General features: G+C 45.9%; 1 protein-coding gene across 1 annotated transcript in view; it reads left to right on the top strand.

The window, feature by feature from the left end:
* NWD1 (NACHT and WD repeat domain containing 1) overlaps positions 1–27,925 on the top strand; it is an 84,450-nt gene that overhangs the window by 24,375 nt on the left and 32,150 nt on the right. The window contains exons 5-10 of the mRNA XM_010593239.3: positions 7,874–8,077; positions 10,219–10,378; positions 13,191–13,308; positions 14,039–14,197; positions 23,063–23,260; positions 24,340–24,462. Coding sequence (XP_010591541.2) covers positions 7,874–8,077; positions 10,219–10,378; positions 13,191–13,308; positions 14,039–14,197; positions 23,063–23,260; positions 24,340–24,462 — 962 coding nt within the window. The remainder of the gene's footprint in view (positions 1–7,873; positions 8,078–10,218; positions 10,379–13,190; positions 13,309–14,038; positions 14,198–23,062; positions 23,261–24,339; positions 24,463–27,925) is intronic.

Consider the following 27,925-nt stretch of genomic DNA (forward strand, 5'->3'; position numbering starts at 1 on the left):
TCACATAACAAAAGAAAATGCTATTTCCAAACAGGATCACATCCGTGGGCATACGGGCCAGGAATTCAACACATATTTTGGGAAGACACAATTCAATTCCTAATGGGTATACACATCCGAGGTCTTGTTCAGATGCGGATTCTGATTTGAGGTCTGGATAGCACCTGAGATCCTGCGTGTCTACCACGGCCCTGCCAATGCTGATGCTGCCAGGCAGGAACCACAGCTGAGGTGGGGAGACTGCAGAGTGTTTCTGCATCTGGACTGGGCTGATGCTTCCTTGTTATCAGAGTCCGGTTAAACCTGAGTGATGCTCTGCCCTTCTTGGGGCACAAGTGACTTTTCCTCTGTAAAGTTGCAAGTTTCCCTTTTGTGTTTAATAAGCAAGAGTCTCTGAGTGGTGCAAACGGTTAAGTGGTGTCTACTAATTGAGAGGTTGACAGTTCGAATGCACCCAGAGGCTCCTTGGAAGAAAGGCCTGGGGATCCTCTTCTGAAAGGTCACAGCCATGAAAATTCTATGGATCAGATTCCTCTTTTGCACACATGGGGTCGCCATAACTGGGAACTGACTTGGCAACTGGTTAATTAATAAGCCATATGCAGAGAGATCTCAGAAAATCTTTATAAAGCAAAGTTATGTGAAGAATCAGTTTAATTTCAGGCTTGTAGCACGGGAACCAGCAAAGACAAAAAGCAAAAGACAATTTCAAGATGTTTATACAGTTCAGTGGTAGAACGCTCGCCTTCCATGTGGGAGACCTGGATTCGATTCCCAGCCAACGCACCTCGTGCACAGCCGCCACCTATCTGTCAGTGAAGGCTCTCACGTTGCTGTGATGCTAAACAGTTTCAGCAGAGCTTCCAGACTAAGATAGGCTTGGAAGAAAGGCCTGGTGATTGATTTCCAAAAATCAGCCAATGAAAACCTATGGATCCCCATCAAGAGGGGTAACAAAATGCCATCTCTGAAAGAGAGTTAACTTTCACTCCCACGGGTGTCTGTGGTTGGGATGCCAGGCCATGGGGAGTGAGACACCTACAGTGAACGGTCTGAAATGCATTGTTGTTTCTTTTCAGTGTATTGTAGATTCGCCATCCCTGCAATGTAGGGTAGAAAATGGAATAAGGATAGGAGGGATTTAGAATATGATTTCCTGCCCTCAGTAAGGGCTTGGAGTTGACTGGTATGTTGAGTAGATTTTTTGTTTGTTTATTTATTGTGCTTTAGGTGAAAGTTTACAGCTCAAGTTAATCTCTCATACAAAAATTTATACACATATTGTTACGTGACGTTAGTTGCAATCCCTATAATGTGTCAACACGCTCCTCCTTTCCACCCTAGGTTTCTTGTATCCATTCAGCCAGTTCCTGTTACCTCCTGCCTTCTGGAGCCATCCACTTGGTCTAGTGTATCTGACTGAACTAAGTACAGTCTTCATGAGTATTATTTTATGTTTTATAGTCCCATCTAATCTTGGTCTGAAGAGTGGTCTTTGGGAATGATTTTAGTTCCGGGTTAACAGAGCGTCTAGGGGCCATGGCTTCGGGGTTTCTCTAGTCTCAGTCAGACCATTAAGTCTGGTCTTTTTACGTGAATTTGAGTTTTGCTCCGCACTTTTCTTCTGCTCTGTCAGGGACTCTCTGTTGTGTTCGCTGTCGGGGTAGTCACTGATGGTAGCTGGGCACCATCTAGTTCTTCTGGTCTCAGGCTGATGGAGTCTCTGGTTTATGTGGCCCTTTTGCCTCTTGGGCTAATATTTTCCTTGTGTCTTTGGTGTTCTTCATTCTCCTTTGCTCCAAGTGGGTTGGGACCAATTGATGCATCTTAGATGGCCTCTCAAAAGCTTTTAAGACTCCAGACACCACTCACCGAAGTGGGAGGCAGAACATTTTTTTCATAAACTGTGTTATGCCAGTTGACCTAGATGTCTCCTGAAGCCATGATGTCTCTGCTCTTTAATTCTTATTGTTGAGCCAGAGTTTGAAGTTGCCAACAAAAGACACGGATCACACACAGGCAGTGTGTAGAACAACACTTTACTCACATAGAGAAGAGACAGCACGGTCAGCTTTGCTAGCAGGCACTGGTCCCCCATGGCCAGCAAGGTGCTGAAGCAGGGCAGGTATTACATGTGCACCCCTGTCTTAGTCATCTAGTGCTGCTGTAACAGAAATACCTCAGGTGGATGGCTTTAACAAAGAGAAATTTATTCTGTCACGGCCTAGGAGGCTAGAAGTCCAAATTCAGGGCGTTAGCTCCGGAAGGCTTTTTCTGTCTGTCAGTCCTGGAGGAAGGTCCTTCTCATCAATTTTCCCCTGGTCTAGGAGATTCTCTGCACAGGAACCCCAAGTCCAAAGACATGCTGTGCTCCTGGCGCTGCATTTTTGGTGGTATGAGGTCCGCCATCTCTCTGCTTGCTTGATACACAATTCAATCTTGTAGACTGAGTCCTGCCTCATTAACATAACTGCTGCCTACCCACCCCCCCCCATAACATCATAGAGACAGGATTTACAACACATAGGAAAATCACATCAGATGGCAAAATGGTGGATAATCACACAATACTGGGAATCATGGCCAAGCCAAATTGATACACATATTTTTGGGAGACACAGTTCAATCCATGCCAGCCCCTCTTGTGCCACAGGTGAAGGACTTTGTTCCTGCCCCACTGGGAACAGATTTAGAAGAGGGCTTGGCCAGGTGCTGTATGGTGGCTGCTCACAGCAGAGCAGAGATAGTCACTGTTCCCAGAACAGGGAGAGAGTTTTCCTGGTAGGAGAAGAAACCAGGAATAGAGACAAACCCAGTTCCCAGCCTCCACTATTGGAGAATATTCTAGGCCAAGGCTTCTGATTAGAGATGAGAGGCACAGGGGCTGCAGCTGGCCATCCTCTCAACACCTGTAGTGGTAGGCAACCAACCTACCTTGAATGCTAGGTACTTGACATTCACAATATCACGTGAAGGTCATAAAACTCTGTAAGCTTGCCGTTACTATTCCTTAGAAAGGTTATGCTACCTGTCGACACCTCTTACATGGGTGATCACACACGCAGCATGTGGACAACAGGTACGAATCCTCTGTGGACTAACCATAGCAATCCTCTGTAGTTCTCCCTCTAGGGGTCCTACCTGATTGGAGATTAATTTTTTTTTAGTCACATGCATTAATTTAGCCTTGATTAATTATAAGCATTAAACATTAAATCCCTTCCAAAGTTGTTCTTTTTTAACACTTTTATCAAATAAACAATCTTCAGGAGAAGTCATCTGTATCAGTATCATCAAGTATTATTTTTAGCAGCCAGATTTCTATTAGGCCTGACATATCTTTTTCTTTCTTTTTTTTTTTATAATTTTCGTTGTGCTTTAAGTGAAAGTTTACAAATCAAGTCAGTCTCTCACACAAAACCTTATATACACCTTGCTACACACTCCCAATTACTCTCCCCCCCCTTTTTTTTTTTTTTAATGAGACAGCCCGCTCTCTCCCCAACTCTCTCTTTTTGTGTCCATTTCGCCAGCTTCTAACCCCCTCCCCCCTCTCATCTACCCTCCAGGCAGGAGATGCCAGCATAGTCTCAAGTGTCCAAGAAGCTCATTCCTCACCAGGATCTCTCTCCAATCCATGTCTGAAGAGTTGGCTTCAGGAATGGTTCCTGTCCTAGGCCAACAGAAGGTCTGGGGGCCATGACCACTGGGGTCTTTCCAGTCTCAGTCAGGCCATTAAGTCTGGTCTTATGAGAATTTGGGGTCTGCATCCCACTGCTCTCCTGCTCCCTCAGGGGGTCTCTGTTGTGTTCCCTGTCAGGGCAGTCATCCATTGTAGCCGGGTACCATCTAGTTCTTCTGGTCTCAGGATGATGTAGTCTCTGGTTCATGTGGCCCTTTCTGTCTCTTGGTCTTGTAATTACCTTGTGTCCTTGGTGTTCTTCATTCTCCTTTGATCCAGGTGGGTTGAGACCAACTGATGCATCTTAGATGGCTGCTTGCTAGTGTTTAAGACCCCAGATGTCACTCTTCAAAGTGGGATGCAGAATATTTTCTTAATAGATTTTATTATGCCAATTGACTTAGAAGTCCCCTGAAACCGTGGTCCCCAAACCCCTGCACCTGCTACACTGGCCTCCGAAGCATTCAGTTTATTCAGGAAACTTCTTTGCTTTTGGTTGTTGAGTAGATTTTAAAACAAGAGTCCACAACAAAGTTATTCCATTCCTGTATACGTCCACAAGTCAACAATGCATGTTCACTCTTTGTCTCCCTAAGTTTCATTTGCCGTGGTTAGTCAACGGATATTTTAGCCACCTTTGCAAATGTAAACTAGTACATAAGGAAATCTTGTCTTTCTGCAATGGGGGGAAATTAGTTCTCCTTCCCTAGGTGGCACAAACGATTAACATGCTCAGCTGCTAACCGAAAGGTTGGAGTTTCGAGTCCACCCAGAGTCACCTCGGAAGAAAGGCTTGAATGTCTACTTCTGAATAATGTGCCGTTGAAGACCCTGTGAAGCACAATTCTATCTGGGAAACCCTGGTGGCATAGAGGTTAAGAGCTATGGCTATTAACCAAAAGGTCGGCAGCTCAAATCCACCAGGTGCTCCTTGTGTAACTCTATGGAACAGATCTACTGTGTCCTATAGGGTTGCTATGAGTTGGAATTTACTCGATGGCAATGGGTTTTGGTTTTGGCTCTTCTCTATACCATCCCACCCACCTCCCCAAAAGCAACTAGTTATTTCTAATAATAAGAAACTTCCTGTTCTTTCTCCTGTTTTTGGTCCTCTGCCATCCACTGCGGTTTGCTTCAATAAATTCTCGCAGCAGTTTTTGCCATCAATTTTTAAATGTTTTTTCATGGACTTATTTTTCCTTTCGGGAAAAGGGATGCTAGCACAGGAAAGAGTTGGGATAAGTAAACTATCTTGTACTAATCCCTCTCTCCTTGCCCTTTCTTCTCCCCATACTGATCATGTCATTGTCCTCCTCAGAAGCTCTTTTATTTCTTAAAAGTCTGCATTTCATACCCTTCCTCAAAGTCTGTTATCTTTTTAAAATAACTCTTCCAACCATATGTTCTCCATCTTGAATTGGTAATTCTAAATCCTGATACTGTGGCTGAGCTACAGCTGTTCAATATTTCTGGAAGATGCGCTTCCCTCTTCTTTGTGGCTGTCCGGGGTTATTTTGTATAATTAATACTCCTGAATATACTTCAGAGAGTTTGGAGAAACACTGGCTGTTTGTAGTGGGAGTAAAGAAAATTACTAAGGTATGGAGCAATTGAGCCTGCTTTGTACCTGTTTGGAGAAAAAAATACAGTGTACTACCAACCTAACTAAGATTATTACAATCTGGTTGTTTGGGAAAAAAAAAAAAAAAGAAAGAAAGAAAGAAAACCCTAGGGATCACAATGATCCTATCCACAATTGATCGTGGGGATGGCCCAGGACCAGGCAGCATTTTGTTCCATTGTGCATGGAGTTGCCATGAATTGTGCCCAACTCAATGACAGCTAACAACAACACAGAATCCAAGAAAGGAACGCTTAAATACCGGTGCTCGGTTAATGAACATCTCCATAAACCTGGGCCGTGACCATCAGAAGCGATTGCCCAGAGATGCCAGGTGTGCACGGTTAATCAGAAATAATGAGCACGTCACAGAATGCACTAATCAGACCCGGGAGCAGCCAAGCTTCATCCCCAGGAGGGCTTGACGGAGGCCAATTACAAGAGGTGCCAAACAAAATAGTATTGTCTTTACTGTAATAAGCCATATGAAAATGCTCAAGCAGGTCATTAGATATGCTGGCCAATGTCATTTCTCCTCTTCTCAGTTTGGGGGCAGTTTTTCCTTCCTTGGTCTGTGCGATTTCTGCCCTTTGTCTATTGCCAAATATTATTCAAGATGGCGGCGATCAGTGAGGGGCTCTTGTTGCTACCTTGTTTGCCAGGAACAGAAATTCACTCACACTCGCTTAAGAAGTGTTAGCTGCTGTCAGGTTCCCTCCTGTCAGAGCCCTGCTCAAACGGCGCCTTTTCGGTGAAGTCCGCCTGCTCTGAGAACAACCTCTCTCCTGGGTTCTCGCCTCACCACTCTCTTTCACACCATCTGTCTTCTTTTCTTCCTAGCACTTGGCACAACCAGACCTTTTTGTGTTTTGTGCCTGGTGTGTCCTCCCTGACTTCCCACACTAGAACATAGGCTTCTCTGTCCCCAAGTATCATCACGATGTCTCACACAGAGACAATACTCCACAAACACTTGTTGAGCAAATGTGCTGACACTTCATTGAACGAGTTGGGACACATGAGGTGCAGTTTACAAGCAGCCTCACTCTCTCCCCTGCTTTGAAATGACCTCCATCTAATTGTTCTCCATCCCTGGTAAAACCTCAGGCAGATTCAGTATTTTCCTGTTTAATGGTCACAGGTATTAGAAAGTCCACTGCAGTCCAACATCAAAACTTCAATCACTCATTGTTATGGATTGAATTGTGTCCCTAACGCCTATGTGGATGTGATCCTGTTTGGGAATAGAGTTTTCTTTGTTATGTTAATGAGCCATATCAGTGTAGGGTGGATCCTAAACTTAATCACCTCTGAGTTATAAAGAGAACAGATTAGACCCAGAGACAAGCACACATAGGGGAAGACAGACACCACATAGGATCATTTACAAGCCAAGGAACCCGGGAACACCTGGGACTGCTGACAAGGAAGAAATCAACATGGCTGAGACCCTGATTTGGACTTTTAGCCTCCAGAACTGTGAGACAATAAATTTTTGTTCTTTAAACCACCTACTTGTGGTATGTCTGTTACAGCAGCTCTAGGAAACTAAGCTACTCATTCTACTGAAAGACATTCCCTTTCTCTACCTCAGCCCTTTCTCAGGTCAGGAAACATATTGTGGGCTGGCATGAGTGAGCACAGTAGGATTCTGCCTTATTTTCCTCAAGTCACCTCCTCCCTCCTTTCCTATGTGGCCCCATCCCTCCCCATGAGGGAGGTATATAAGGCTGGGAGGGGATTGCTCACCATCCTGCAGGTGTGTGTGCCGAAGAAAAGATCTGGGAAGGCTTTACTCGATTGGTACCGCTGTAACCAGGAGCTGGTACCTGCTGGCCCTGGGCACTGTCCAAATGCTGATTCCCAGGCATGATGGACATCGAGCAACTGGCTACATCTCTCCCTCAGCTTCTTGATAGACACTTGGGTTGTTTCCATCTTTTGGCTGTTATGAATATTACCGCTATGGACATTGGTGTACAGGTTTCTGTTTGAGTCCCTGCTTTCAGTTCTTTTGGGTATATACCCAAGAGCAGAATTGCTAGGTCATATGGTAATTCTTGGAGTCCCTGGGTGGTGCAAATGGCTAAGCACTCAACTACTAACCAAAAGGTTAGTGGTTCAAATCCACCCAGAGGTGCCTTGGAAGACACCTGAAAAATCTGCCACTGAAAACCTATGGAACAGTTCTACTCTGACACACATGGGGTTGCCATAAGTCAGAAACAACTCGAAGGCAACTAGCAACGGCATTCTCTGTCAACTTACTAAAGAGCTCAAAGTTTCCCTTTGCTTTTTTCTTGACCATAATTTTTATGGAAGCAGATTGCCAGGCCTTTCTTCCATGGTGGTGCTGGGTGGATTCAAACCACCAACTTTTTGGTTAGTAGCTGAGAGCCAACCATTTGTGCCACCCAGGGACATGCCAAAGTATCCTTTTTAAAGTACTGTAAATTTATTTAAGGGTGCAGAGTGCCCAGCCATGTCTCTCTCTCCCTCGGCTTCTGCATTCTCCATGCACAAAGGACTCATGAATCCGTGTGTTCAAACATGCTGTCCATCCCCCACAGGCACGGGCTCTCAGAGGCAGAGCTGAAGGATGTCCTGTCCTTGGATGACGAGGTCCTGCAGGCTGTGTACCGGGACTGGACGCCACCCAGCAAGGAGCTGCTCCGATTCCCTCCCCTGCTGTGGGTGAGGCTCCGGCGAGATCTGGGCACCTGCTTGGCTCGGCGGCCCATGGATGGCTGCATGCTCCTGGCCCTCACCTACAGGTAGGCCCAGTGCCACATGATGCTGGTCTGGGGGAGCCCAAGAGTGAGGACCCACTGACTGCCATCCTTCCTGTTCCACCCCCTGGGGCTCCTCTTTCCCAGGGAATCCAGTCCACAGAACTTAGCACAGCATTGCAGGGTCTCCACGTCACCGCCTCTAGCACAAGTAACTCCTTTTTTTAAATTGAGATGAAATTCACGTAATGTGTAATTAACAATTCAAAGTACACAATTCAGTGGCATTTAGTCCGTTCACAAGGTTCTGCAGCAACCACCTCTGTCTCCAGAACATTCTCATCACCCCAAGGAAACACCATGCCCATTAGCAGTCACTCCCATTCCTCCCTCCTCCATGCCCTAACCCCCCCCCCAAAAAAACAACAAAAAACCCTGTTGCCGTTGAGCTGATTCTGACTCTTAGCGACCCTATAGGAAAGAGTAGAACTGCCCCATAGGGTTTCCAAAGAGCAGCTGATGGATTCAAACTGCTGACCTTGTGGTTAGCAACCATAGCTCTTAACCACTGCACCACTAGGGCTCCAGTCCTCCATGCCCTAGGCAACCACTAATCTATTATTCTGTCTCTATGGATTTACCTATTCTAGGTATTTTGTATAAGAGGAATCATACAAGATGTGGTCTTTTGTGTCCGACTTCTTTCATTCAATGTAATGTTTTCGAGGTTTATCCATGTTGGAGCATGTACCAGAATTTCATTCCTTTTTATGGGTGAGTAAAATTCCATTGTATGGATGAACCACATTGTGTTTATCCACTCATGTGTTGAGGAGCACTTGGGTTGTTTCTACCTTTTAGCTGTGAACAATGCTGCTGTGGAGATTAGTGTACAAGTTCTTGATTGAATACATGTTTTCAATTCTCTTGGGTATATACCTACTCCTCACTTATCGACTATCTTGTTATCTGACATTTCACATTTACAACAAAAGTAAAAAATCTACTATCTGACTATTTTGTGCATTAGCAATGTAAGTCTTGCAGTAATGCTTTCATGACCAGTGGGACATATAGCACCCACCTACGTTTTCCACCTCTCAGGTCCACAGGGGCGTATATGTCCCACATAATATTTTGTGGTCTGATGTAGTCATCCTCCATTTTTGCATAATGCTGATTTCTGCATAACAGCCTGGTCTTTGGAACTTAGCCATATTGATAAGCAATGAGTGGGTGTATACCTAGAAGTGGAATTGCTAGGTTATGTGGTAACTCTGGAGCCCTGGTGGCACAGTGGTTTAAGAGCTTGGCTGCTAACCAAAAGGTTGGCAGTTTGAACCCACCAGCTGTTCCTTAGAAACCCTATGGGACAGTTCTACTCTCTCCTGTAGGGCCTCTATAAGTCAGAATTGACTTGATGGTAACTTTTTTTTTTTTTTTTTTTTAAATAACTCCTTGTTTAACTTATGGAGGAACCCAAAAGTTCTTTTTTAAAATAAATTTAAGAAGGAAAAAAAAAGGTTTGGCTGATTTAAAGACAGATGTCAAGTAATAAGTGGTACACACCAGTGTTCACTGTAGCACTATTCACAATGGCCACAAAGTGGAAACAACCGAAATGTCCATCAACAGATAAATGGATAAACATAACGTGGTATATGCCTACAATGGAATATTACTCAGTGTGAAGAGAAATGAAGTCCTGATCCATCCCACAACATGGATGAACCTTGAAAACATTCTTCTCAGTGAAATAAGGCCATCACAAAAGGACAAATATTGTATGATCTCACCTACATGAAATAATAGGAATAGGCAAACACGTAGAGACCGAAGTTTATTAGCGGTTACCAGGGACTGAGGGAGTGGGAAGGGGGCGTCACTGCTTAGGAAGCAGCGAGCTTCTGTTTCTGGTGATGGGAATTTAGCAACAATTATGGATGATGATTGCACAACATGATTGATGTAATTGATTTCACTAAACTGTACACCTGAAAAATGTTGAATTGGCAAATGTTGTGTTATACATATTTTTACAGCAATTAAAAAACAAACAAATAGTACAGGTGCTGCCAGCTTCCCAAAGGTGCCTTAGAGTGGGAAGCACCTCCAGGAAGGCCAATGGCTGCCTTTGAACCTGACAGGTTCCCCCAGGTCCATCTGTCTGTGTCCCCTCTCCACAGACAGCTGGCCGAGGTGGTCTGTGAGCGCTATCTGTCTGGGCCTGAGAAAGTCAAGCGGCACAGCATACTGGCTGACTTCTTCTCGGGGGCCTGGAGCCAGGGCACCAAGAAGCTCATCACCCTGCCTCTCCTGGGGAAGCCACTGAACCTGGACCGCAAGGTGAGGAGCCGGGACCGGGGCTTCCGCAGGCAGTACCAGCCTTGCCTACCCACTCCAGCTGTCTGTGTTGGCAAAGGCAAAGGTCATCCTGTGTGGCCAGCCTCCTCCCTTCCCTTCTGTGAGGGTGAGATGTCCCCTCAGCCCCTCTATGACCCCCTCGAGCACCTTAGTATAATTTGGAGGATGGCAAGTAGCAGGTGAAAAAGGACTCAACCCCTCCCCCAACTTTCCAGATAGAATGATAAATCACAACTTTTGGAAACATATCAAAACCATTTGCCTTTGAGTTGACTCCAACTTATGGCCACCCCATATGTGTCAGAGTAGAACTGCGCTCCATAGGGTTTTCAATGGCTGGTTTTTTGGAAGGATTGCCAGGCCTTTATTCCGAAGTGCTTCTGGGCAGACTCAAACTGCCAACCTTTCCGTTAGCAGCCAAGTGCATTAACTGTCTACACCACCCAGGAACTCCAGAAACATATCAGAACCATCCCAAACCCTGGCATCTGGGAGTTTTAATTAGCTAAGCTCTGATTCCTCATGAGGCCAAACCGTTCCCCCCTCCCCATTACTTGTTACCCTTTTGGTGTCTTCTGTGAATTTCATGGTACAATCTGATTTCCAACCTGAATTCTCCCGAATACATTGCACATTTAAAAAATAATACTTCTAGTTACAAGAGTGAAAAACAAAAACCAAACCCAATGCTGTAGGGCCAATTCTGACTCTTGGCGACCCCAAGTGTGTAGAGTAGAACTGTGCTCCATAGGGTTTTCGAGACTGAGACCTTTCAGAAGCAGATTGCCAGGCCTTTCTTCCAAGGTGCCCCTGGATATTTTCAAACCTTTTTGTTAGTAGTCGAGTGCTTAACGGTTTGCATTACTCAGGGGCTCCTACTATGCGATTATAGTGGAACACACATAGAGATTAAAGAATAAAATAAAAACCATCCATAATTCCTCATTCAGGAAGTCCTCTCCCCCCTTCTCCTGGGTAATGACCCGCCTACCCTTCTCATCTTCCTCTACCCCCTCACCATTCCACACATTTCCTTCTACTCTTTTTTCTCATGAGTCCAGGACCGACCTCTAGGTCTGGGTGGCCACCTCCTTTTTCCTCTCAGATATTCAAGGCTTAGCTCAGATGCCTCTTCCTTCAGGAAGACTTCCAAGATTTCCTTCCTTCTGGGTTAGTTGTTCTTTTCTCTATGGTTCCTTCACTCTGAGGCAGAACTTATGCATTTTTTAACTTAGTGATTTAAATCAATATTCATTTTATTAATCACACAAACATGTTATATATTTCTGATATACTGGCACATTTTTAAAATTTAATTTATTTAAATTTTAGTGAAAATATACACAGCAAAGATACACAAACTCAACAATTTCTCCATGTACAATTCAGTGACATTGATTACATTCTTCAATTACATTGTACAACCGTTCTTGCAATCCTTTTCCAAATTTTTCCACCACCATCAACATAAACTCACTGCCCCATAAGCTTCCTGTCTAAACTTTTGAGTTGCTGTTGTCAATTTGATCCCATAAAAGAGAACAACGCTTAAGGCAGACATTCTTTACCAATTAAGCTAAGATATTGCTTGGCTCAAAGAAGACTTCAGGGAATAGTTTTGGTTTGAGGTTTAAGGTTTAAAGAACTTCTTAGAGCAATAGTTTCAGAGGCTCATCCAGCTTCATTGGCTCCAGAAAGTCTGAATTCCATTGAGATTTGATATTCTGTTCTACATTTTCCTCCCTTTTGATCAGGATTCTTTTATAGAATCTTTGTTCAAAATGTTCAGTAATGGTGGCGGGGCACCATCCACTTCTTCTGGTCTCATGGAATAGTATACTTACAAGTTTTTAAAAACTTCTTTATTTTGAAATAATTTTAGATTTGCAGAAGAGTTGAGAAGTGAGTAGGGAGAGTTCCAACGAATGGTTCCTCCAGCTTCCCCTCATGTTAACATTTTACAGAACTGTAGTGGTTTTTTTTTTAGTGGAGCCCTGGTGGTCCAGGGGTTAAGAGCTCAGCTGCTAACCAAAAGGTTGGCAGTTCTAATCATCAGCTGCTCCTTGGAAACCCTGTGGGGCAGTTCTAATCTATCCTATAGGGTCACTATGAGTAGGAATCGACTCCATGGCAATGGGTTTGGTTTGTTTGGTTTTAGTGAAACCATCACAACTAGGAACTTACACTTTTAAGTCTTCTTTTTTAAATATTTTGTGGTGAAAATATATATAACAAAGCATACACGATCTCAACAATTTCTCCATGTACAATTCAGTGACATCGATCACATTCTTCAAGTTGTAGAGGTCCTCCCATAGCTCACCAATGCCCTCACCTCTCCAGCCTGGTATTCAGTGACTTTCATGATCTGCCACCCACAACCTTCCCAGCCTCACTCCCCACCACAACCCTCCACCCTGCCTTATAATTCAGCCCTCCCAAAGGGAGAATCCTGCTCTCTTGCCCCTCCAGGCTGTGGCCTGTGCTATTCTTTTGCCCTGGACTGCCACTGTTTTCCAACACATACCACCAGACAGACTCCTACTTATTCTCTGAGGCCCAGCTCCAGTGCTTCTGTTGTTTTCTGTTCCCCAGGAAATGCTGCCCTCACTCCTGGTCCCCTGGCCCCAAGCCCCATCCTCTGCCCTAGCCTGACGTTGAAAGCAGGTGGGGGTGCCTCTGGCTGGCATTATGTCCCCACCCCTTGGTGCCCGAACTGGCCCATGTTCACAGGTGAATGGAGGAGAGCGTGTTGTAGTACCTGGTGCCCAGTTCCCCTTCTCCCCCACCCCAGGTGGCCCCTCAGCCCCTCTGGTTCTCAGACACAGTCGCAAACCTCAGGAAGCTAAAGGAGCTGCCCTTCCACCTGCTCCACGCAGGCCGCATGGAGGAGCTGAAGCAGGATGTGCTAGGTAAGGCCCTCCTGGACCCCCTGCATAGCTCTGTCCCTGGAGCCTGGGGGGCCAGGGGCAAATGGGGGACCCCAGCTTCTCTTAAGGCAGCAGTTCTTACCAGGGTGGGTAGTCCTGGTCCTCAGGGGACGTTGGTGATGTCTGGGAACATTTTTGTTGTCACAGCTGGGGAAGAGGGTACTACCAGTATCAAGTGGGTGGAGACTAGAGATAAAGCTCAACGTCCTACAATGCATAGGGCCACCCACCCCAGAGAATGTTCTGGAACCAAATGTCAGTAGCGCTGAGGTGGGAAAACCCTGTCTTAGCATAAAAAAACCTTGTCTATCTGTCTGCCTGCCTATCTATCATCTGTCAACCAACTATCTATCTATCTACTCTGTCTGTCTGTCTATCTATCTATGTTTCTATCTCAGTAGTTTTCAACCAGGGGTGATTTGCCCCCAGAAGACACTTGGCAATGTCTGAAGACATTTTTGGTTGTAAAAACTGGGGGATGCTATGGCACTATGTGGATGGAGGCCAGGAATCCTGCTCAACACCCTACAGTGTGCAGGACGGCCCTACCCCAGAGAATGACCTGGCCCTGAATGTCAGCAGTGCCAAGGCTGATAGCCCCCTGGGAGAATTCAGAGGTGACCCCTGCCCCGAGGTTGCAGGGAGCATAAGCCCAGTGTGACCGGGGCACAGGTGCATCCAGCTCCTCCTTCTCCTCCTCCTCACCCCACAGGCAGCATGAGTTGGATCTCCTGCCGGGCCATGTCTGGGGGCCTCGAGGCCCTCCTGGATGACTTTGACCTGTGCGCCCCACACATGGACTCCCCCGAGGTTGGGCTGGTCTGCGAGGCCCTGCAGCTTGCCCGCCCCGCCATGGAGCTCCGAGGCCTAGGTGAGTGTAGCTGTCTGCACTGGGAGGGCAACTCTGTGGAGCTTCTAGAAACCTGCTTTGCTCACTGAGCATGGCCGAGTTTCCACTAACACGTGCCCTTTCCTATCTAAATCTGTGGGTTTTCTCCCAGACTTAGGAGGTTTGCCTTGCATCAGGGCAAGCTGTGGAGGGAAAACCCCAAAGTAGTACCTGTTCCTTGCCCTGGGCTCAGCCCCCTTTTCCTGTAAAGCACCAGGCAGGAAATGTTTTAGGCAAAATCAATATTATGTAGGTACCTCTATACAACAACAGAGTCCCTGGGTGGTATAAATAGTGAATGCCCTCAGCAGCTAACCAAATAGCTGGCAGTCTGAGTCTATCCAGAGGTGCCTCGGAAGAAAGGCCTGGCAATTTACTTCTGAAAACTCAGCCATTGAAAACCCTATGAAGCCCACATGGGGTCCCGTGAGTTGGAGTCAGCTCAATGGCAACTGGTTATTTTTTCAGTGGTACATAACTAAAAACAATATATATTTTTATTGACGAAATTTGAAATATAATAATAATTACTGAGAACACTTTTTTTATAACACAGGTCTCCTAATGAGCAGAAGGGGACAGTGGGGATGTAGTGGTAGAGTTCTCGCCTTCCAGGTTCAATTCCTGGCTGATGCACCTTATATGCAGCCACCACCCATCTCACGGTGGAGGCTTGCGTGTTGCTGTGATGCTGAACACGTTTCGGTAGAGCTTCCAAATTAAGAAGGACTGGGCAGAAAGACCTGGTGATCTGCTTTCACAAAGCAGCCAGTGAAAACCCTGTGGATCACAACAATCGGATCCACAACTCATTATGGGGTTGGTGCACAACTGGGAAGCATTTCATTCTGTAGTACATGGGGTGGCGTGAGTTGGGGGCTGACCCGATGGCACCTAACAACAACAATTTTATTGACAAAATTCAAAATACAATAATAATGATTGATAAGGTATATCGACATTTATAACATAACTATTCATTAATAATTATTCTGCTATTGAACAGATGGGAATTCTTTTTTCTTTTTTTTTTACTAATTGGGGTTCGAAGTTGGTATTTCTATCATCCAATTGGTTGTAAATATTCACCTTTAAAGTCCAGTCTTAGCTCTCAGGTGGAGGCAGGGGCTGGATTTGGCCTGGGGGCCGGAGTTTGCAGCCCCCTGACCTGGACCTTGAAGAATTTCTCTGAGTCTTCAGTTGATGTTGTGCCCAGGGCCATTTTTATCACACAATCCCCAGTTGGTTTTGATTGGAGGTTTTTCATAAAGATGCTGTCTTAGCTTCTTTGTGCTGCTAAAACTGAAGTACCACAAGCGGGTGGCTTTTTAGATGAAGGTTTACAGAACAAACTAGTTTCTCATCAAACAGTTAGTATACACATTGTTCTATGACATTGGTTAACAACCCCACAACACGTCAACACTCTCCCTTCTCAACCCTGGGCTCCCTATTGCCAGCTTTCCTGTTCCCTCCTGCCTTCCAGTCCCTGCCCCTGGGCCGATGTGCCCCTTTAGTCCTGTTTTGTTCCATGGGCCTGTTCGATCTTTGGCTGAAGGGTAAACCTCAGGAGTGGCCTCATTACTGAGTTGAAAGGGTGTCTGAGGGCTATACTCTCGGGGCTTTTCTAATCTCTGTCAGGCCAGCAAGTCTGGTCTTTCTTTTTGAGTTAGAATTTTGTTGTACGTTTTCTCCAACTCTGTCCAGGACCTTGTATTTTGATTCCTCTCAGACCAGTCAGTGGTGGTAGCTGGGCACCATCTAGTTGTACTGGGCTCAGTCTAGTGGAGGTCATGGTAGATGTGGTCCATTAGTCCTTTGGACTGATCTTTTCCTTGTATCTTTAGTTGTCTTCCTTCTTCCTTGCTCCCGAAAGGGTGAGACCAGTGGTGAAGTATCCTGGATGGCTGCTCACAGGCTTTTAAGACCCCAGGCGTTACTCACCAAAGTAGAATGTAGAACATGTTCTTTATTAACTATGTTATGCCAATTGAGCTAGATATAAGCAGGTGGCTTTAACAAACAGAAACTTATTTTCTCACAGTTGAGAAGGGTAGCTGTCCGAATTCAGGAAGCTGGCTCTAGGGGAGGGCTCTCTCTCTGTCCACTGGGCAAAAGTCATTGCCTTAGCTTCTCTAGCATTCTCCTTGACATTCCTTGGTTCCTTCACGATCTCCAGGAGGCATCTATCTTTCCCTCCACTTGTTCTTGCTTTGCCTCTGTGTCTATCTGCTCTTTATATCACTCAGAAGTGATTAGATTTAGAACACATCTTACATGGGTACAGGCTTGTGTACCTTTTCAAAGAAAACCCTATTTCCAAATTGGATTATATCCACAGACATAGGGGTCAGGACTCCAATACATATTTTTGGGGAATACAATTCAGTCTGTAACAGATGCTTAAGTCCTTTTATCCAAAGTGCCCCCCCCGCCCCACACCATGGGTGGGAAGTACCAGCGGCCTGCAGTCCCACACATCAGCTTCTAATCCTGGATCTATGAAGGGATCCTCAAACCCATTTTCATTTCCATGGCTACCAGCCTGGACCTACCATGCCTCCTCTGGTCTGGACCATTGCAGAAGCCTCTTCTGGGACCTGTCTACCTTCTTCTCACCCCCTAGGTCATTTTCCACTCAGCAGCTAGAAGAATTTTTGCAAAGCCCAAATCTCATTGAGTAGCTAGCTGCTAAATCTTCTAGGTAGCCCCCCATTTCTCTTTGGTTAAGGCCCATCAGGCATCGCAGCCTAGAGGCCCTGCCTGACCTCCCCTAGGAGATGCTCCTTTTGCTCCCTGCTGCCCCAGACATTTGGAGAGGGAAACTTTCGGAGAGGGCAACTTCCAAGATCGTGCATCCAGGCCTGGCGGTAGCACACACTGGGCCCTGGGGCTGGGTCTTGCCCTCCCCCAGCCCTTCTGTGGCCCTTTCTGTGCTCAGCCAAATGTACCTCCTGGGAGAAGTCTTGCCCAGCCTCCCCTGAAGCAGGTACCTGCTTCTCTTACTCCTGCATTTTCTGCCATTGCCCTGTGCTTTGGTCCATGTTAGTTCTTTATTGTTATTTCTATTGGTTTCCTTTTGCATCATCTGTCTGCCCCACTGATCTCTAAGCTCTGGGAAGGTAGGGGCAGCATCCACTTACTCCCTACCAAATTTGTACCCCTGGCACCTACACAGTTTGAGTCCTGGCCCAGAGCATGGGTCTCAAGTTCCATATCACCATTGGAATCCTGTCTCTGCCACTTACCAGCAGTATGGCCTTGGAAGTCCTTTAAACACCCCATCCTCAGTTTTCCCATCTGCGAAATGGGGATACAGATAGACCCTTCCACCTGGGGCTGTTGGGAGGGTTGTACAAATCAATTAATGCATTGCCCCGCCATGGTAAGGACCCTTTTACTGTCATGTGGTAGCATCAATAAAGTTGATGTGAATGGTCTGGGGCAAGCCACTTCTGCCCTGGGCCTCAATTTATGTCATCTACCAAATTGAAGTGGGACTAAAGCGCACCTGGGACCCTATCCAAGCTGAAGATCAGTAACACCTTTCTCATGCGTACATGTGACCCTGAGTATTGTTCCAGCTGTGGTGCCAGGCCCCAAGGAGCCTCAGGGATGAGCAAAGCCCCTCCCAGACCTTAAGGGTAGGGAGATGGGAACAGAGAGGAAAACAGTCAGGGATTGAAGGCAACTAGAGAAACTCACATGAGAGGTGCTCACCAGGGGTGATAAACCTCACAGAGAAAAATTTCCCCCGAAAATGGCCTTGGGCACAACTCCTTAGTCATGGGAAGATTTAAAAGCCTGTTCTTCTTAGCAGAGCCCCTGCATTTGCAACCTGTGTCCCCCGATTCCCCAGCACAGGGAGGAGGTGCAGGAACAGATGTCACCACAAGAGGGCGCTGCTGGGCCACCCATTCGCTCTCAGAACGGTCCAGAGCACTCCGAAATAAACAAACAAGCAAACAAATAAAACCTCATCGCCGTAGTGTCAAGATTTCAACTCACGGCGACCCCATATGTTACAGAGCAGAGCTGCTCCATCGAGTTTTCTTGACTATAACCTTTACAGAAGCAAATTGCCAGGCCCTTTCCTCTGCAGCACCTACTGAGTGGGCTCGCTCCACCAACCTTCAGGTTAGTAGTTCAGTGCAAACTATTTGCACCACTCAGGGACCTTAAATAAATAGACAGACAGGCAAACATAAAAGATGAACATTTTAAAGAAAGGTGTGATTAGCATTCCCAATTTTTCATTTTCACTCGGGCTCCAATTACGCTTGGCATGGCACCATTACTGGTTCTGATCTGCTTCAATAGGTTGATATTTTTGTTCATGATGGAAGTTTTTTGCACCAATTTTGATTGACAAAGTACATTGTATTAAAATAGTACTTATTTTGGTGATTGAGTTTGTTGGGGCCACCTTATATTTTATGCCCTTGGTGAGTAGGGTCCTTGCCTCTGGTCCTGCCCCCTCTCATGCACCAGCAAACCAAGCCAGGCCCCACAGTTAGGAAGCCCCAACAGAGAGGTCAGAATGCGTAGTCTACTTCAGCACCCCGTCTTCCTCGCTCTGCTTTAGAATAAAACTTTTTGGGTCAGATTCTTGCCTCTTAACATCCACGTGACATGTAAGTTGCTCAACCTCTTTGTGCCTCAGTTTACCCCTTATAAACTTGGGGTATCATAATGATGCATCTTTGTGGCAGGCAAAGAAAAAAAATGGCCCTCCAGAGACATATTCACTTCCTAATCCTCGGACCACCACGTGTCTGTCAGTTTGTCATTCAGTGGTGGATTGGGCATCGCTGTGATGCTGGAGGCTATGGCACTGTGTTATGGGTTCAATTGTGTCCCCCCAAAATATGTGTTGTAAATTCTAAGCCCTATACCTGTGATTGGAAACGCTGGTGGCATAGTGGTTAAGAGCTAAGGCTGCCGACCAAAAGTTCACCAGTTCAAATCCACCAGGTGCTCCTTGGAAACTCTATGGGGCAGTTCTACTCTGTCCTATAGGGTCACTGTGAGTCGGAATTGACTCGAGGGCACTGGGCTTGGGCTATACCTGTGATTATAATCCCATTTGCGAATGGTTTTCTTTGTTCTGTTAATGAGACAGTATTAGCATAGGGTATACCTTAAGTCAATCTCTTTTGAGATACAAAAGCGATTAGACAAGCAAGTGAGCACGCAGAGATGGGGGAAGAGAGAAACCAAGCCACCTGAAGATAGCCCAGGAGCAGAAGTTCTAAAACAGACATGGACCTTCCACCAGAGCCAACAGAGAGAGAAAGCCTTCCCCTAGAGCTGGCGCCCTGAATTTGGACTTCTACCCTCCTAACTGTGAGAAAATAACTCTCTATTTGTTAAAGCCACCCACTTGTGGTATTTCTGTTATAGCAGCAGTAGATGACTAAGACAATCTCAAATACCACAGGGGTCACCCATGGTGGACAGGTTTCAGCAGAGCTTCCAGCCTAAGACAGACTAGAAAGAAAGGCCTTGTGATCAAATTCCAAAAACCATCCAATGAGAGTCTTATGGATCACAACAGAGCGCTTGCTTTGGCTACACCACCAGGGGCGACCAATCGTTGGAGAAGGATATTGTGTTTGGTGAAGGAGAGAGCCAGCGAGGCAAGGGAGACCCTTAGTTAGACAGAAAACCACAATGTCTGCAAAAATCAGACTCAAGTATGCCACCAATTGTGAGGACGACACAGGACCGGGCAACGTTTTTTCTGTTTTACATAAGGTCGCTATGGGTCAGAACCAACTCGAAGGCAACTAGCAACAATCACCAGAACCTGCAAATATTACCTTTTATGGCAAAAGGTGTTATTAAGTTTAAAATCCTGTGACACTATCCTAGATTATCCATGTGGGCCCTAAATTTAATCACATGTGTCCTTACGAGAGGCAGAGGAAATTTTGAGACAGGAAGGGAGATACAGAGACACACAGGGAAGAAAGCCATGTGACAACAGAAGCAGAAATGGGAGTGATGCAGGCACAGCCCAGGAAAGCCTGGAGCCACTAGAAGCTGGAAGGGAAAGAAACAATTCTCCCCTAGAGTCTTTGGAGGGAGCACGGCCCTGCCAGCACCTTGATTCCAGATTTCTGGCCCTGAGAACTGTGAGAGTATAAAGTTTTCTTGTTTCCAGCCACTAAGGTTGTCTTGTTATAGCAGCCACAGGAAACTGATTCCCTCTGTAACTGACAAGTGCTAGGGAAACCATCATTATTTATCTCACAGATAATATTCTCTGGAAGCTAAAGGTCTAATGTAATGGGGAAGGTTGACAGCCATTGAAGCATCCTGGTAGAATAGATTCCAACTCATGGCAACCCCATGCGTGTCAGAGTAGAACTGTGCTCCATAGGATTTTCAATGGCTGATGTTTCAGAGGTAGATTGACAGGCCGTTATTCCAAGATGCCGGCGATGGTTAAGATTGCGTGTCACCTTGGCTGGGCCATGATTTTCAGTGTTCATATGTGATCACTCCCATGATGGAATCTGCTGTGAGTAGCCAGTAAGTTGAAAGGGAGTTTCCTTGGGTCTGTGGCCTGCATCTGAATATAAGCAGATGTTCTGGCTTTTTGCTGTTCTGGATCCTGTGGCTGCCTCCTGTTCGATTGACCTCGGTTCTTGGGACTTGAGCTATCAGCTTATGTGCTGACCTTAGGATTCGTCGATCTTCACAGCCTGCAAGTAGGGCCCTGCTCTCTGACCTGCTGATCTTGGGTTCGCCAGCCCCTGCAGCTATGTGAATTGGGAGAAGCCTCTATCGTAATCCATGGATTTGGGATGTTTCAGCCTCTACAACCGTGCGAGCCACTTCTTTGATATAAATCTCTCTATATATACGTTTATACGCTTTACTAGTTTTGCTTCTCTAGAAAACCTAGCGTTAAGACAGTGCCTCTGGGTGGACTGGAACCTCCAACCTTTCAGTTACCAGCTGAGCACGTTCACCACTTATACTACCCGGGAACTTCAAACATGCCAAGAAACGTCACATTACAACTTGATCAGAACTGAGCTTGGGGATGAGGGGCACTGGAGGGTTGGGTTGGAGAATCCTTGTTTGTGGAGATGATCCTTGAGCTAAGAAGGGCATGAGAAAGGGGAAGGGCAGGGAAGCAGTCCAGGCAGCTGTAACAGCATGTGCAAAGGTCCTGAGGCAGTTGTTATCAATTGCATTGTGTCCCCTAAAAATATATGTTGTACATAGGTGTTTGCTGATGTAATCTCATTTGGGAATAGGGCTTTCTTATGTTAATGAAAGCAATATCAGTGTAGAGTGTCTTAAACCAATCAGTTTTGAGATATAAAAAGAGCAGATTGGGCACAGAGATTAGCAAGGATAAACAGGAGAAGATAGATGCTAGGTGGAGATCGCCAAGGAACCAAGGACTGCTGGGGCTACAGTAACTGAAAGAGATCTTCCCCCAGAGCCAACAGAGAGAGAGCCACTGTAAAAGGGTAGCATCTGAAGTTCTCTAATTTCATGACAGGGGAGGAGAATCAAGATCAGCGACATCACCCCAAGGCCGATCCCTGTGAGGTGGAGGTCAGACATACCTCTACTCTCCAAACTTTTTACCAATTCTGACACCAACCGTCCCTCCCATGGCATTCTCTACTGCTCTGCTGGGTTGGATAATTTGTTGCAGAGGCCACACAGAACTCACACATCATACTCACGATTATGGGGTTTATTAGGGAAGTAGTCGGTCACAGTTCAGGATCCACTTGGAAGCAACAGGACCAACACAGGATACAGCTCTTCAACCAGGAAGGCTTCTTCTCAGCCATGCTTGCAGGCAGGACTCTGTTGCTGGGCCCTGCTCAGGTCTGGCCTCTGCCACGGGGCTCTGTTTGGGGCCTAGCCTCTTCGCTGCCCTGGCAAGTGTTACAACTCTTTAGCTCTGCCCGTAAGTGCCCAGAGGCACCCCACTCTGCCAGCAGGGCTCCTGCCTGAAGGTGCTCAGGTCTCACTCAGTGTTGGCAAGCCCACTGTAATTGCCTCGCTCCATGGGCCAGGAAGCCCACTGCGCTGTCTCAAGCCAGTATCAAGCTGCCAGTGTTTCTCTGAGGCTGGACTCTGCCATGCTTGCCACCACTTCTTACCGTCTCACACCATCTCCAGTGTTACAGCTCTTTCTGTCTTCTGAGTCTAGGAGGTTCTCAGTGCAGGAACCCTGGGTCCAAAGGTTATGCTTTGCTCCTGGCACTTCTTTTGGACAGTAATGTGACTCCCCTCCCCCTGCCTCTGAGATTGGCTCTTTTTATGCCTAACGATATGGCAAAGCTGACCAATCCCCTACAAGTATTCCATGTACCTTATTTGCATAGTCCCATCCCTGCAAAGTTTTCACGCACCTTATTTGTATTAAGATTTTTTCTTTGTATTAGCAGACTGTCTAATCTCCACAAGGGTTCCACGCACCTTATTCACTTAGTCCCATCCAACCATTTTGTGGTAGTTACAAGACCATGGCTATAAAGGCCATATAGAAGTGATTCATTGCGTTGCAGCCTTCCCCTAGAGTCAGTGCCCTGCATTCAAACTTCTAGCCTTCTAAAATGTGAGAAAATTAATTTCTGTTCTTTAAAGCCACCTACTTGTGGTATTTCTGTTATAGCAGTGCTAGGAGACTAAGATAGCAGGAAACAGCCTGGTGTGCCTGGAAGTGAGTGTGGCTGGAGTGTAGAGAATGAGGCTCAGGGACTATACCTGAGGTTCTGCATCTTCTCTTCTCTTCTGCAGCCCCTGCAAGTTGGCTCGACCCGGCTAACAGTGTCCTCCCTCCCCTTAACCTGCACCCCTTTGTTCCAGAGAGAAACGTCCTCTACACAGAACTCCTGGCCAGGCTCCATTTCTTTGCCACCACACACCCAGCACTGGTGGGGCAGCTATGCCAACAGGCGCAGAGCTGGTTCCGGGTGTGTCCCCACCCAGTGTTGGTGCCTCTCACAGGGTTCCTCCAGCCCCCTGGTGGGCCCCTCCGGGTGACCCTCACCGGCTGCCACAAAGGTGAGTTTCCCAGCATCACAAATACCCTGCCAGGCCCCTGCTTACCCAGGGCAGCTGAGGGCAGGTGTTTCAGGCTACTCTCTGGGATCCCCTCTGTGAGTCAGCATTCCCAAGGGTGTCATCAGGGTGAGCCCTTGCTGTCTCATGCTGACTTGGCTCTTCCTGACTCCCCAGGGAACGTAGATTTTGGGTGTAAATACTGCTAATGAGCCCAGGCCGAGGGGATGCCAACTGCATCTCAGAGACACCAAGTGCCTATCTTACAGATAGTCGCTGCAATTGGCAGACTTATATCAGTATGCTCTGGAAGCCAGGGATTGATTCCTGACTGACCCCCGAGAGGCTGATGGAATTATAGATTCACCCAGAACATCAAAATGACAGGGGGAGAAGAGGATTTAGTTCCCTCCATCCATCCGTCTTCCATCAAACCTTCCATCTCTCTACCCACCCATCTACTTATCCTTCCATCCATCTACCCACTCATCCATCTATCCATTAGTCATCCATCTATTCTTCCTTCCCTTTTCCAGGCTGCTATCCATCCATCCATCCTCTTACCACTGTTTCCATCCATCTTTCCATCTATCCACCCATCCATCCACCGTATATGTGTTCCTTCCCCCTCCCGCCCCTCTCTGTTTATTGGCATTCCTTGGCACCTATCTTCCCCCTCTGTGTGTTTCTGTGTTTATTCTACTCTTTTTATAAGACACCACTCGGAATTGATTAGGTTTAGAACCCACCCTAGTCTGGTATGACTTTATTAACAAAACAAAGAGAAGCCCTATTTCCAAACACGGTCATATTCACAAGTAAAAGGGTTAGGACTTATAACTTTTGGGGGGACACAAGTGAATCCTTAGCACTACCTAACAGTGATGAAAACATCATAACTGACCATCTGACTCTGGCATCGACAGCCCTAGCTTCAAAATCCTGGCTATGCCACTTCCTAGCTGCATAACTGTCTGTGCCTCAGTTTCCTTATCTATAAAGTGGGTGCTCATTAGAGGACCCCATGGCTAAGAACTCAGACACCAGAGCTCATAATTTCACTATTGTCTGTGTGGCTGCAGGCATCACTGCTATGGCATGGAGCCTGGAAGAGCTGCTGCTGGTGGTTGGCACCCAGGATGGCACCGTGGCTGTGTGGGACATGAAAGAGCACCAGGTGATCCACATCCTAGCTGGGCACACAGGTGAGGCTTGGGAAGGGAGTTTTATTATCCACTTCTTCCTAGTGTTCTCTAGACCTCTTCACCACTGATCCACTTCACTGTATTGAAACCTTGGCCTTTGTTTCTGCATCAGTTAGCTATAGCCTCATTACAAAATACCCTTAAACAGCCATTTATTTAATTTATCTTCTGTGGGTTGGCAATTCAGGCTGTGCTCAGCTGGGTGGCTCATCTGGTCTTAGCTGGGCTTGCTCATGCATTTGCAGTCGATTGGCAGGACATCTGGGATCTGGCTGATTGAAGATGATTTTGATTGAGACAATTCTGCTTCATATGATCTCTTATCCCCCAGCAGGCTAGCCTGAGCAAAGATGAGTCTGGGCTTCAAGAAAGTGAGCAGAAATGTACAAGGTCTCAGTAGGGTAAAGGACCTAGTTTTACCTTAAGTAAGGTGGCGTTTGTCCTTGGCTCCAGAGAAATAACCCTTGGAGTAACTGGGGTGTCTTAGTCTGGGACTTCCAGGCCCCACCTTAGGGTTTGTGCTGGTGAGTAGGGGCTGGACAGACTAATATCAACTAGTCTCAGTAGGTATGATTTAACCTACCATGCAGAACTGGCTGATAAAAGCCCAGAACATGGAGGCTCAGAGAGCTTCCTGACTGGTGAAGCGAAGGTGGTGTGCCCTCTCTGAAACACAGTAGCTCCATATTGGGAACATTCCCAGACCTCACCCTTGTATCTCCTCTGTATGATGACCCTGTTTTATGTCCTTTTACCCTGGGTAAATGGTTAAGCACTCATCAGTAGCCAAAAGGTTGGCAGTTCGAACCCGGCCAGAGGCATCTCGGAAGACAGGCCTGGTGATCTGCTTCCAAAAGGTCACAGCCCTGAAAACCCTATGAAGCAGTTTTACTGTGCTTACATGGCATCACCATGAGTCTGAATTGACTCAATGACAACTTGCAACAACAACTGTAATAAAACCAGTAGTTCTAAGTATACTATCTTCAGTGAGTTCTGTGAGTCATTCCAGTAAACTAATGAATGCAAAGACGGTGTCCTATTAACTTGTTAGATCTGACCTACCCTGGGTGGCCAGGGACAGAAAGAGAGAGTGTTGTATGGGAAGCTGGTGTCAAAAATGATGGATAAAGTGGGAATGTGAAGATACAATTGATCTCTGCCTTCTGGAAATTGGCTTTATGCCGATTCTCATCCATAAAACTATCATCATAGCTTCTTAAGGCCTAGGCTCAGAATTGGCACCCTATCACATTTTATTGGCCAAAAGAGGTCACATGGATGGTCCAGAATCAGAGGATAGGGAAATAGTCTCCATCTCTAGATAGGAGGCACTTCAGAGTCGCATTACAAAGAGGGTGGGCTCAGAGAAGATAAATAATTGTGGTTGTTTTTGCCATTAGTCAACCACAATCCCTCAGATCCTAAGTAGGGTTTTCATAGCTACAGAATCCCATCAGAGATATGGTTCATTCATTTAAACAATTATTGAGTGCCTACTTTTTTACTGTGCAGGAGACCTGGGTTCAATTCCCAGTCAATGCACGTCATACACACTAGAAGCTTGCATGTTGCTGTGATGCTGAATAGGTTTCAGTGGAGCTTCCAGAAAAAGATGAACTAGGAAGGCCTGGCACTCAACTTCTGGAAATAAGCCCACGAAAACCCTATGGATCACAACGGTCCAATCTGGAACCAATCACGGAGATGACACTGGACCAGGCAGCGTTTCGTTTCATTGTGCATGGGGTCACCATGAGCTGGGGTTCAACTCAACAGCAGCTAACAACAACTATGCACCAGGCTCTGTTCTAGGCACTCAACAGAGACACACCAAGATCAGAACTAAGGTGAGGAGAGTGAAGCATTTGAATTGGGTGCAAAATTTGAAGGGTGCCCAAAACAAACAAACTCAAGTCATCGAGGTGAATAATATTATAAAAATTGAAATTAACGCAAAAAAAACTCCATGATGAACTAAATATCAACCTTATAAATAAAAGCAGATCAGTCACAGTGGCATGAGGAGCCAAAAGGGAAAATCAGTAATTTTGCACCCCTTAAATTTTGCACCCAAGGGAAGTGCCTCACCCGCTGTCCCCCAGTCCTGGTCCTGAGTTAGAGTCAGGTATTTGGGAAGCAAAACAGGCAAAAATGTAATTACAAATGGTGGTGCGTGTAATGAGGAAAACAGGGTGGTGAGCAACAATAACCAAAGTAACCTACTTAGCACTTGTCTTCCTTACCTAGTGCTGCGGTAACAGAAATACCACAAGTCGGTGGCTCTAACAAACAGAAGCTTATTTTCTCCCAGTTTAGGAAGATAGAAGTCCCAATTCAGGGCACGGGCTTGAGTTGAAGTCGCTTTCTGTTCACTCTGGAGAAAATCCTTGTTTTAGCATCTGTAACGTTCTTCCCAAGAAGTGGCATCTATCATTTCTCTATTTGTGTTTGCTTGTTTGTGTGCCTAATCTGTTCTTTTTAATATCTCAAAAGGGATTAGGTTTAAGACACACCCTATGCTGATACGGCCTCATTCACATAACAAAGAAAATGCTATTCCCAAATGGGATTACATCTGCAGGTATAACCTGTGGCCTTTGAGTTGATTCCGACTCATAGTGACCCTATAGGATGGAGTAGAAGGAGTAGAACTGCCCTGTAGGGTTTCCAAGGAGCTGTAATGGATTTGAACTGCCCTCCTTTTGGTTAGCAACTGAACTGTTAACTACTGTGCCACCAGGACCCCTCCACAGGTATATATATATATATATATATAGATATAGATATATATATATATATATATATAGATATAGATATAGATATAGATATATATATAAAAATACCTATACCTATATACCCACAGGTATAGGGGTTAAGATTTACAGCACATATTTTTGAGGGACAGAATTCAATCCATGAAATTCCTTTTATAAGAAAAATGTCCAAAACAGACAAATCCATAGAAACAGAAGGTAGATTAGTGGTTACCTGGGGCTTGAGAAGGGGATGGGCATGACTGCTTTTTGTGGTGATGAAAATATTCTAACCCCCCTTTTTTTTCTAGAATTTTACCTTGTTTTTCATGTTTGTTCATTTTAAACACTCCCAGGATGCTGAACTTTTATAAATTTCAATTATCTCTGTTTATTATAGATTCAACATCTGGGACAATTGATTTAACCCCAACCAAAGGACTCTTAATTTAGCTTTGCTACAACTCATTATTTTTAATTGGATATATATGAATCCATTCATCTTTTCTTTAGTAAACCAGGGTATTTGCAAACCCAAAAACCTGTTGCTGATTAATTGATTCCAACTCATAGCAACCTTGTAGGAAAGAATAGAACTGCCCCATAGGGTTTCCAAGGAGCGGCTGGTAGATTCAAACTGCTGAAATTTTGGTTAGCAGCTGAGGTTTTAACCACTGCACCACCAGGGTGTTTGAAAGCTGACAGGA

The sequence above is a fragment of the Loxodonta africana genome, chromosome 3 (assembly GCF_030014295.1).
Source record: "Loxodonta africana isolate mLoxAfr1 chromosome 3, mLoxAfr1.hap2, whole genome shotgun sequence".
NCBI lineage: Eukaryota > Metazoa > Chordata > Mammalia > Proboscidea > Elephantidae > Loxodonta > Loxodonta africana.